Source organism: Dicentrarchus labrax, unplaced genomic scaffold (genome assembly GCF_905237075.1).
Source record: "Dicentrarchus labrax unplaced genomic scaffold, dlabrax2021, whole genome shotgun sequence".
NCBI lineage: Eukaryota > Metazoa > Chordata > Actinopteri > Moronidae > Dicentrarchus > Dicentrarchus labrax.
Genome location: NW_026136721.1, coordinates 30,930,963 through 30,942,203, shown reverse-complemented (window position 1 = coordinate 30,942,203; position 11,241 = coordinate 30,930,963). Strand labels below are relative to the sequence as shown.

General features: G+C 38.4%; 2 protein-coding genes across 2 annotated transcripts; one reads left to right on the top strand and one right to left on the bottom strand.

The window, feature by feature from the left end:
• Positions 1–715: 715 nt before the first annotated feature.
• ubl5 (ubiquitin like 5) lies at positions 716–5,280 on the bottom strand. Its single transcript, XM_051386670.1, has 5 exons — positions 5,133–5,280; positions 4,764–4,836; positions 2,659–2,742; positions 2,522–2,559; positions 716–1,060 (listed from the first exon to the last, which is right to left on the bottom strand). Exons 2-5 carry the CDS (start codon positions 4,817–4,819, stop codon positions 1,017–1,019), a joined length of 222 nt encoding a protein of 73 aa, XP_051242630.1. The 5' UTR covers positions 4,820–4,836; positions 5,133–5,280; the 3' UTR covers positions 716–1,016.
• Positions 5,281–5,338: 58 nt separating this feature from the next.
• Positions 5,339–10,051, top strand: pin1 (peptidylprolyl cis/trans isomerase, NIMA-interacting 1). Its single transcript, XM_051386669.1, has 5 exons — positions 5,339–5,502; positions 7,107–7,189; positions 7,856–7,964; positions 8,069–8,179; positions 9,120–10,051. The coding sequence occupies exons 1-5, from the start codon at positions 5,445–5,447 to the stop codon at positions 9,227–9,229; spliced, it is 471 nt and encodes a 156-aa protein (XP_051242629.1). The 5' UTR covers positions 5,339–5,444; the 3' UTR covers positions 9,230–10,051.
• The last annotated feature ends 1,190 nt before the right edge of the window (positions 10,052–11,241 follow it).

Genomic DNA, 11,241 nt, shown 5'->3' with positions numbered 1-11,241 from the left:
TTGGGTGATAAGGTCTGGCTCACAGCTGCCATCCTAATTGACCTTCTTAAGTCCCCTTTTTTGCTCTGTGCTCCAATGACAGTTGAGCAAACCTCAGTCAACTTTTTTTTCCTGTGTACAGAAGTATGTACTACTTAACAGAGTTATATTGTTCCATCATTGATGCATTCATGTATGCAGGATTTCAGTATTGTAGCTGGTAGAAGTTAAGCTTTGTAACAGCTTTCAACACTGCTGGGTAATTCACAACAATGTATTATATTTTATAAACTGATTATATCTTTTGGTTTAAACATTTAAACCTGTAAAGCAACATTTAACTGCAGCTGTCAAATGTATTACAAGAACAATATTTTCCTCTGAAATGTATTGAGAGTACAAATATAAAAAGTAACAGAACATTTTAATAGAGAGAACATACATCCAGTTTATAGTCAGTAAATCGTTATTAACTTTCCACCACTGAGACCAAAAGTACACAATTGTACAGTATGTCAACAGGGTTGTCCACATACTTTTGCCCATGTGTACATTCAGATGTTATTTCTGTATATCATATTTTTTCACACTTGTAAGACTTACAGTACAAAGTTACAGGTTTCAAATGAACTGGAAGTAACATCAGTATAATTAACCTTAATTTAGAGAAGTTTTAAACACACAAGAGGTTACAGTTTTGTAATACAGTATCTGCCTTCAATGACCAGCCACAGACTTGTAGGTAGGTAAATGTCTGCTTTAATTCAAAAATATCAAAACAAAAATTGTAGAATAACATGTCTTTCATAGAATATGTGGGCAAAAATTACGAGCCAAAACTGAGATCAATGTCATATGTGTGTGTTTTCTGCTCTAAAGATACCGCTTCTCGTCTCTTTCAATTGCGTTGTCTGATCATGGCGGTTTCCTGCAACAGATTCCAGCGATTCCACCGGTGTGTGTGTGCGTGTGTGTGTGTGTGTGCGTGCATAACATTGAAAAGGTGTAGCATCTGTGTAGCACTGAGTCATGGTAGTCTACTGGTAGTACAGCTCCAGGTTCATCCCATCATGGATTTCATCTGAAGAGGTTGCGGTTAAGTACAACAGATCTGCTTGGTACACGTTTATTACCATTAAGGTATTGGCTCATCGCTCCCTGCAGATACCTTTATGTAGAGATGTTAGAGAAGCCTAGACGCTGAAATCTAACTATGTTGTACTGCTGCAATAAACATTTCTTGTTCTTGGCCCCAAAAACCTTAGAGACTCACTGTCTAAAGATATAGTTACTCTAGATGGCATTAACTTGGCCTCTAGCACCACTGTCAGGAATCTTGGAGTTATCTTTGATCAGGATTTGTCATTTAACTCCCACATAAAGCAGACCTCCAGGACTGCCTTCTTTCATTTACGTAATATTACAAAAATTAGACACATACTATCACAGACAGATGCAGAAAAACTAATCCATGCATTTGTTACTTCAAGGCTGGATTACTGCAACTCTTTATTATCAGGTTGCCCCATTAAGTCCATTAAAACGCTCCAATTAATTCAGAACGCTGCAGCACGAGTACTGACAGGAACTAGAAAAAGAGATCACATCTCTCCTGTACTAGCTTCTCTGCATTGGCTCCCTGTAAAATGTAGAATAGAATTTAAAAACCGTCCTCCTCACCTATAAAGCTCTTCATGGTCAGGCCCCTTCATATCTTAAAGAGCTCATAGTACCCTATTACCCCTCTAGAACACTACGTTCTCTGAATGCTGGGCTACTTGTGGTTCCTATAGTCTCTAAAAGTAGAACAGGAGCCAGAGCCTTCAGTTACCAAGCTCCTCTCCTGTGGAACCAGCTTCCAGTTGTGGTTCGGGTGGCAGACACCCTCACCACATTCAAGAGTAGGCTTAAGACATTCCTCTTTGATAAAGGTTATAGTTAGGGCTGGATCAGGTGAGTCCTGAACCATCCCTTAGTTATGCTGCTATAGGCCTAGACTATCAGGGGATTTCCCATGGTGCACTGAGCTCCTCCCTTCCTCTCTCTTTCTGCACTCATTCATGTTCCATTAATGCATGTTACTAACTTCACTTCTTCCCCGGAGTTCTTGTGCTTTCTCATCGATCCTGGTGGAGCCTCCTGCCATGGTCCTGCTAGATTGCCAATTCTCTCTCTCTCTCCCTCTCCCTCTCTCCCCCTCCTCCCCCCCCCAGACAGACGACCACCCACCTAGAGCCGAAGGATCTGTCCTAGGTTTCTGCCTTTAAACAGGCAGTTTTTCCTTGCCCTTGTCACCAACTGCTTGCTCATGGTGGTACTGTTGGGTCTCTGTAATTAATGTTTTAAAGAGTTCGGTCCAGACCTGCTCTATTTGAAAAGTGTCCTGAAAAAACTTCTGTTATGAATTGGCGCTATACAAATAAAATTGAATTGAAATTGAATTTCAAAACAGGAGTTGTCTGACTGAAATATATGAAATTTGGTGCTATAATTTCATAAACAAGCTACTCTTCAGCTAAAAACATTGTTTAGGAAAGGATACAGTCACCCAGAGTCACGTGGTCCTTAAATATGGTATACCTGTGGGAACAGAGGAAGAACATTTAGCTGCTGAAAGAACACAGCCACAGAAACACTTGTTATCTTCAAGCAGGGCATTACTTCACACGAGTATCTTACCATTTCTTTAATACAATTTTGTCATATCGTGTTCCTGTCTGGGCAGCAATGAGCTTCTTCAGATCTCCAATGCTATCCTCAGAGCTGAAGCAAGGGTGGGTTAAGGAAAGAGCAGTGTGATAGCATAAAGAAAATAATAATAATAATAATAATAATAATAATAATAATAATAATAATAATAATAAGAGACACACACACTGAGTTTAAAACTGCAGACAGTGTTTACTAAAATGATCCTGTTCCTTCTCATCTTGTCTAACTTGGAGGATGTATTTGTTGATCTTGGAGGAAGTTGCCTTGAACTACAGTATGGTCTTCATTTGATATGAAAGACATCATGACTAGACAGTTCACTCATGGTTGGTTGGCATGCTACCGTGGCTGCAGATTTGTACGGCACATTTGAGAAGCTGGAACCAGAGACTGGTCCATTACGAGGATTTTCTTCTTTTCTTCATCTTACATCATATGAAGATGTTACATTGGGCTCCAGGCAACTGTCACATTTACAGAACAAATAGTTAAACAAACAATCTGCAGATTAAATAACAATGAAAACAACATCTACTTTAAGTCTTAAAGTGAATAAACCTACACTTTTTCAGGCTTGAATTTAAGGACTTGTTGCTGGGACATTTAGGCCTGGGCTAATGAGTTCAAGTCTTGATTTTAATTAAATAATTTGTCATTTATTTTCCAGAACAGGTTACTTTGTGATATTCAGGTAATCAGGATTAAAATGTTGTGTTGATATACGGTATAAATAAAAACTACAAACACTTATAAACAATAGCTACAGTTGCAAAGTTGCATTCAGGAACAATACCATTATCTCTAGAGACAGGTAGGTTTAATGCGACTCCAGGCTTTGTTTGTTGTGTGATTTAGGTGAGATCCACTGTATAACAACACAATGCCATACACAGTCCTATATATTTATCTATATTTATCCTCTATACAGTTCTCTACATTTATTTTATTTTACTTTTATTCTTATCTCTTCTTTCTATATTTAGCTAAGAATTTATTGTTTACTGTTTACTTTCTATATTTAGCTAAGAGTTTATTGTTTACTTTCTATTGTTTACTTTCTATATTTAGCTAAGAATTTATTGTTTACTTTCTATATTTAGCTAAGAGTTTATTGTTTACTTCCTATTGTTTACTTTCTATATTTAGCAGAGTTTATTGTTTACTGTTTGTTTACTTTCTATATTTAGCCAAGAGTTTATTGTTTACTGTTTGTTTACTTTCTATATTTAGCCAAGAGTTTATTGTTTACTGTTTATTGTTTACTTTCTATATTTAGCTAAGAGTTTATTGTTTACTTTCTATATTTAGCAGTTTATTGTTTACTTCCTATTGTTTACTTTCTATATTTGGCTAAGAGTTTATTGTTTACTGTTTATTGTTTACTTTCTATATTTGGCTAAGAGTTTATTGTTTACTGTTTATTGTTTACTTTCTATATTTAGCTAAGAGTTTGTTTACTGTTTATTGTTTACTTTCTATATTTAGCCAAGAGTTTATTGTTTACTGTTTGTTTACTTTCTATATTTAGCCAAGAGTTTATTGTTATTGTTTATCTTATACTGTATTTTTTCATACCTCTTTTATTTTCTATACAAGTGTTTTGTAAGCTGCTGGAAATTAAATTTCCTTGAGGGATCAATAAAATGAAGTCTAAGTTTGATATGTTTTGTTTTGCTGCCCTCTCTACGAGGAGATAATGGATGTAAATGTCCTCCATGTATGATGATTTCTTTAGACTGGAAGAAAATGCAAAACTGTGAATCATGAAGGGACTTTTTTTTTTTGTAGCCAATTTTGAGAAAGAAGGCAGAATATTTTGTTCAAGACAAAGCTGTGAAAGGACCTGTAATGTGATAATCAAATGAAATATCTGACCACTGCAGCTGTACTTCTAGTATCCTGCAAACACTTCGAGGGAAACCCACTTTGTGTGCTTTCTTCACCTTGCAGATGAAGAAGTTAAATATCCAGGCTCGTGTGAACTGCAGCTAACAACACGTGGACACAGGTATTACACATGTGGCATGTGACACATAATTCAACATTATCTCCGCAGTTCCAGTGAAGGATACTTGCACTTGACCCGGACTTTCTTGCCCAGACGATCGTTGCAAACCACCTCGATCATCTTCGGTTCCTGTCGGGCTGAAAGGAAACACAAACCACGGTTAGCTTGTTAGCATCACAACTGTGAGTGTAGAGTCCATTTAACCCCAATACAGTCCAGCGATCTCCCTGCAATGCGGTTCATTCACAGTGTGCCACATTAGAGAAAACAGAGCCTTTTAAAAAAAGGTGCTTTTGTTCACACAACGCGTAACATACGACCACAATGTAACAAAGCACACGTGTTAACCAACGTTTTGTTTTTAAAATATAGAGCATCGTGTAACATATAAACAAATAATATAATAATAAAGTGTGAAATGTGATTTTCATACCTGGAAATTCACAACAGAAGATCAAATGTTTGCTTTTTCTGTGAGGTTGAACGCTCTCCGTCCTGTGACCGCAAAGCTGATTTACTTTGTGTATCAACCGGTCGACCAATCAAATGAGCCCAATCGTGATTGACAGCCCGCGTCAGCCTATGAGAGAGCGGAGAACCCCGTCAAAGGCGGGAGCCGAGTCCGAAAACAACTCGTGCCGTAAACCCGCCGCTTGCTGTCGTGATCCGCCTAGCTTGCAGCCCAAACCTGTCACACGGCAGCTACATTGAAATTAAATCTGAAAACGTTGCTGCGGAACAAATAATGGCAGACGAGGAGAAGCTACCGCCCGGGTGGGAGAAGAGAATGAGCCGCAGTTCAGGTAACCAAACACACAAACTCACCTGAAGGCTAAATATGCTAACTAGCCAGCTAAATGGGCGGCAGTGTAGTAAACTTAGCTCGCAAGCTAGCAGCTCCCAAAGCAGCATCGTGGTGTTTAAAGCGAGTGCGTGAGCGACCTTTAATGTGTGTGCGTGTGTGTGTGTGTGTGTGTGTGTGTGTGTGTGTGTGTGTGTGTGTGTGTGTGTGTGTGTGTGTGTGTGTGTGTGTTTGTTATGTGTTGATCCATTCAACCTGGCTACGGCAGGGCCCTGCATGACGTCATTCTGCTCCAGCGCCTCACCTGCAGACAGGGCGAGGTTTTCTCCATCTGTGGAGGGATGGAGATGAGCAGACGTCTGATTTCTCTCAACAATTGTTTACTTTTCTCGCATTTAGCTCTGCAGGTACCAGGATAATGGAGCTTAAGGGAGAAGAAGGAGATTTACTTTATTAATCCTCTATTGGGGAAATTGTTCTTTTTTCTTTTTGTACACACACAGGCTGAAATACACACTTCATGCACTTGTGGACATGCAACAGGGAGGGAGATGGTGGAGTGACGGGCTGCCGTGTTAGCAGCAGTTTCTTGGGGTTAGGTTGCCTTGCTCAACGGCACCTCGGCAGTGCACAGGAGGTGAAACTGGCACCTCTTCAGCTACCAGTCCACACTCCATACTCTGGTGTGTGGGACTTGAATCCCTACACGCTGAGCTACTGCCACCCCAAAGGTGCCTTTGCAGTACCTTTTAAAACTGCCCTAAACAGTGTTTTTTTTAAATGTTAACAATGAATCCAGTGATGGTGTGCAATGTGAGAGGAGTTGCTTTAGTGAGAAGCTGAAACTATAACTCACCTATAGTTTGTTTTGGGTCTTTCAGCCTTTAACTCAGCAGGCCCTTTCGTCAGCAAAATAAAGGTGTGATAACCTCACTGTGCACTGCCTCCCCAGCACCCAGTGGCACACACACTCAGTTAGTGACTGGCTGCTGGGGAAAAAAGTGGAACATTAAACAGGTAAATATCCAGATGTTTCTCTCAGGAGCCGGTGTACACAGAGTTTAGAGGACTGATATTTGTCAGATGGTCAGAAACACCTGAATGTTACTGTTATGTTGCATATATTAAGGGGAAGGGCTGCTGTCTGCACGATGTGTAAACAAGTTGTTTTTCTAACACAGATAGGGAGCCACCAGTCAAAATGTTGCTCTCCTGATACTGAAACTCAGGCTTGTGTATCCACTGGAATACGTTTTATGTGTATTATGAGGTCAGGGATTGCTGTGGCACTACAGTGGAGTTGGCAGCCCATTGTGACTGAAAGAATGCAACTGATTACAGAAACCCTGAATTTTATATGACGGTACCGACAAAGAAACTTTATCATGTGAATCGGTCACAATCGTCATCATCGATACGCAGCCTGCTGAAGACGGTTTGTACCAGCGATACTGATGTGGTGCATCCTCAAACACAGTTGCCATAACAACTTTATAAGGTGATAATATGTGTAATATGTTGTGTTTTGAGCTTCTACTTGTTAAATAATCAATGAGTGCAGCTTTAATGACTCTTTCGCTCTCTCTTTGTGTCTTTGCCCTCCAGGCAAAGTGTACTACTTTAACCACATCACCAATGCCAGCCAGTGGGAACGTCCGGTGGGAGATGGCCGCGGAGAGCCAGATAAGGTTATTATGTGTAATTATTAAAATGTATTTCTACAACATTATAAAAAACAAGGCTAAACTAGTTTAATAAATAAAATGAGTGATGGGTGGACGAGGCCTTATGAAGCTCTGTGACCTCATGCTTCAGCAAGAACAGTGACATCTGGTGGTTTGCAGAAATTATAGCAGCCCCTTTAACACTGGGACTGAAGCACTACAACAACCTGTTGGTTTCTGAGCTTTCAGTCCTGTTTTGGTCAATTTTACCTCTATCAAAAACTTGCTGCTTCTGCAATTTGGATATTGCACATGGCCAAGTTGGTTTCATCGTATGTCTGACTGCAAAGCATCAGTTTGTAATGACTGACCGAGTCAGAGAGGTTTAAGGGTTTTAACAGCTTATTAAGATGTACAACTCCTGACTCGATCAACTAACTTTTATAAAATTAATGAGACCGAGAACAAACGGATTCTAAGGGACTTTAAAACCAGACGATTGGTCTTATTAATGGCTTAATACTGATATAAAGCATTAATAAACACTTCATTAACAATGTTAACACCATTAGTTAATACTTTATATGTCTTAAGTGGTACTGACTGAACTCCCAATAGACCAGTCTCTGATCTCTCTTATTGAATCTGAGGTGTTCTGGTAAGTTTTATTTTTATTTTTTTCTCACTCAGGTACGCTGCTCTCATCTCCTGGTGAAGCATAATCAGTCACGTCGTCCATCTTCTTGGAGGGAACAAAATATCACTCGGACTAAAGACGAGGCCCTGGAACTCATTCAGAGTACGTAAGACATCACCTAGGGAGGTTGGGGGAGGAGAGGGACGTGGTTCAGTTAGGTCTGATCTGCTTATTGCATTTGTTCTTTATTTCTCTATTCTCTGTAGAGTACATAGAAGAGATCAAGTCTGGAGAGGAGAAGTTTGAGGCCCTGGCTTCTCAGTACAGCGACTGCAGTTCAGCTAAGAACGGTGGAGATCTGGGATTATTCGGCAGAGGTAAAATACTCACATACACACAATGATCCCCACACATAACAATACATTAGTGTTCACACATGCAAATGCATGAGTTGTACACATACTGTATATTACAGGTTGCCAAATATGTGTTAATGTGTGCAGGTTTTTTTTTTGTCAGTTTATTTACTAGGACAGTGCATTAAGTTCAGAAAACAAAATGTAAAAGATGTATTGTGTAAGCTAATTTGTAGTGCAGTACCAGCTTAGCTTAAATTCAGACAAAAGGAAGAGATACAGAAGAGTAGGTTAACTGATAAGTGTGGTGAATGTCAGTAGTTTTCTTATTGTCAACAAATCACCAAAACCAACAACAAATTTAACCAAAATAAATATTGTCCGTGTAGCTTATTTCTCTCAATTGTTATCAAATGTTAAAGACACACTGGTGAGACACAGTGTAGCTTTGGCTGAGGTGTTCTTTCATTATGTTGAACATGAGCATTATTACTTTGAATTAACCCCCCACACACCGTCCTGTTGCTGTAAATATTCACTAGAGCAATAAATGTGTATTAATACGCAGTTGAAAATAGTCCCCAACAAATAATCTCTTTCCTAATGTTTGAGAAATGTTTACTTAAAAACTACAGAAACCAGCAAATTTGGTTCACCTTAATTTGAAGAGTCTGTGCTTTTAGTCAGGAAGTTTCAATATGTGTATACATTTTTTCTTGTGAACCCTGTTGCTTTCGTTTCATTCATTTCACTGTGTGTGGCAATCTTAGTCATAACTAACCTTGAAACTGAAACTGAAACATAATTAACTTTAAACCAATCAATAATTGAATTAAATGTATTGTAAAACATTTAAGAACCACTACTGATAATGTACGACATTCTGTGTGTGAATTTTTATTTTAATGTGGATAATCACTTTATTACTGTATATGAAAGGACTTGTGTTTGTGTTTTTAAGGTCAAATGCAGAAGCCTTTTGAAGACGCCTCCTTTGCTCTCAAAGTGGGAGACATGAGCGGTCCTGTTTTTACTGACTCTGGAGTCCACATCATCCTACGTACTGGTTGAAAGGAAGAAGCCACATGCTGTATTATTCTCTTGCGTCTTCATACACAAACAAACACACAGTCCAACCAAACCAGACCTGTGATTTATTTTAATGACACACACCACCCAATAAACAAAGCTTATGGGCTGAATTGCATTATTTTAAGTGGGATCATTTTGTTCCAAGCACTATTGAACATGAATGGATAATTTAATCACACTGAACATCAAGAAGTATTGCAGATTCTTCCTGTAGGACCTCAAGCTTTTATTAGCCATGGCAATGCCATTATATAAAAACAAGAATGCCTGTGACTCTGATGAAATGAGTTCCCCCCGTGGAAACAGTTTCACACGATGCGCAAAAGTTTGAGAATACGTCTGCAAAAGCTTGTGTTTTTGTATGTGCATGTCTTCAAAAGGACCATTTACTGTATGTTTTTCTCCTTTAACCTTTTTCCATTTCTACTGTATGTGTGCCAACGCACTCTATCTGTATTATTGTTTTGGAAAATGGATTAATAAGATGTTTAATTCTTTTTAGTCATTGCAGACCCCTGCAGTTTGAGAAGGTGTTATTCTGAGTTCTTTTCATTTAGCGTTGATTTAATTTTTCTTTTTTTGTTATTTACAGATATTCAGTAACGGAATCATTTGTTTACATAACCACTTTGAAAAGTGCATGTTTCGCCCCTTAGGATATGCAAAGATGGCACAGTTGCAAACTTCCAGGTTTTAACAATCAGCTCTGCAGCTTTTAAAAGCATCAAAGTTCAGATGAACTGTTAGACTGTTTTCATTGGAGTTTTTCTTTCATCATTAAACAAAATCCTTCTTTTGTAAGTCTCCTTGTTTTGACCAGTTTCTCTTTTTTGTATTTTATTTAGAACAGAATGAAACAATTGACTTGTGTTAGCAAACCTGTAGCTTAAAATGCAATTTGTCTAACCCTAAATTTTATCTTTGCCTCACTACACAACATGTCCAGAGGAAAGTCATTGAATACAGTCTTAAGTCTCAATACGTCAATTATTTAACACAATTTATAATTTATAACATATGCCAGGATTTGTTGAGAAAGGAGGTTAAATATTACAATTTAAAATTTCTTAATTAATGAAAGAAGAAAGTCCTCTCAGCCTTGTCAAAGGTTTACAGGAAACATAATTTCTGCAGCCCTATTTCCTTGAACAGGTGTGGTTCATGTTTAAGTTTCTAAGCATGGTATGGATGCTTAGAAACTTAAACAACATGACTCATGCTGATGACATTCTTCCTCATCTGAACCAGTGAATTTATGTCCAGTCCTTCTGCGCCAACTTAAATTGGTGTCAAATGAAGAAGAATCCAAGCATACATTGTCAACCAATGAGAGGAATCACCTGCTCTTCTAGAGGAATAAACCATGTTTTACTGTCTTGCTTTTGATATATACAGTATTCTTTAACAATAAAATGTTTAGGGGTTTGCACTTTGCTAAGCTGTGAGAAGCATTTTATTCTTCTTTAACAGTGTTGTTGAAGTCTATTAGAGCATTTCCTGCAGCACCAGATACAGGTAAAGTGGTTGAAGTTCTGACATTGTAAATGTTTAACTGTATGAATGAATGTAAATCAAAACTTGCAAGCACTTCAGAAAAAGACATATACATATAATTATATATATGACATGAAATAAAAATGCGTGACTTCCTGTTGGATTTTGAGTATGGGAATTTTTTGTACGTTTGTACTGATTTTGTTGTGCTGCTGGGGCTGCTTTGTAGCGGGTGCTGGAAAGTTTTGTTTCATGAGTTTTGGCTTCCAAAAATGTGATTAATTTGCTGAAAGAATAATAATCCAAACAGTTTCAATAGGGCCTCGCCGCCATTGTTGCTCCAATAAATGTAATATAATTCTGAGCGATTTCATTATGGTTCCAAGCACCACTGGTACTGGGAGCTGCACTGCCTTGCATGCGCTGGCCCCCAGCCCAGTTTTTGTGGATTGTGCCACCATTGTCTATTGTTTTCTTTAACCGCCCCAACAAAACAC

What these genes read in the sequence shown, in the direction of transcription:
- ubl5 (XM_051386670.1), bottom strand. Translation starts at nt 4,819, where the DNA reads ATGATCGAGGTGGTTTGCAACGATCGTCTGGGCAAGAAAGTCCGGGTC. An exon ending in AAAATTGTATTAAAGAAATG is followed by an intron (nt 2,560 to 2,658) that starts GTAAGATACTCG and finishes CTGTTCCCACAG; the next exon opens with GTATACCATATTTAAGGACC. An exon ending in CCACGTGACTCTGGGTGACT is followed by an intron (nt 1,061 to 2,521) that starts GTATCCTTTCCT and finishes CAACCTCTTCAG; the next exon opens with ATGAAATCCATGATGGGATG.
- pin1 (XM_051386669.1), top strand. Translation starts at nt 5,445, where the DNA reads ATGGCAGACGAGGAGAAGCTACCGCCCGGGTGGGAGAAGAGAATGAGC. An exon ending in GAGAATGAGCCGCAGTTCAG is followed by an intron (nt 5,503 to 7,106) that starts GTAACCAAACAC and finishes TTTGCCCTCCAG; the next exon opens with GCAAAGTGTACTACTTTAAC. An exon ending in GGCCCTGGAACTCATTCAGA is followed by an intron (nt 7,965 to 8,068) that starts GTACGTAAGACA and finishes TATTCTCTGTAG; the next exon opens with AGTACATAGAAGAGATCAAG.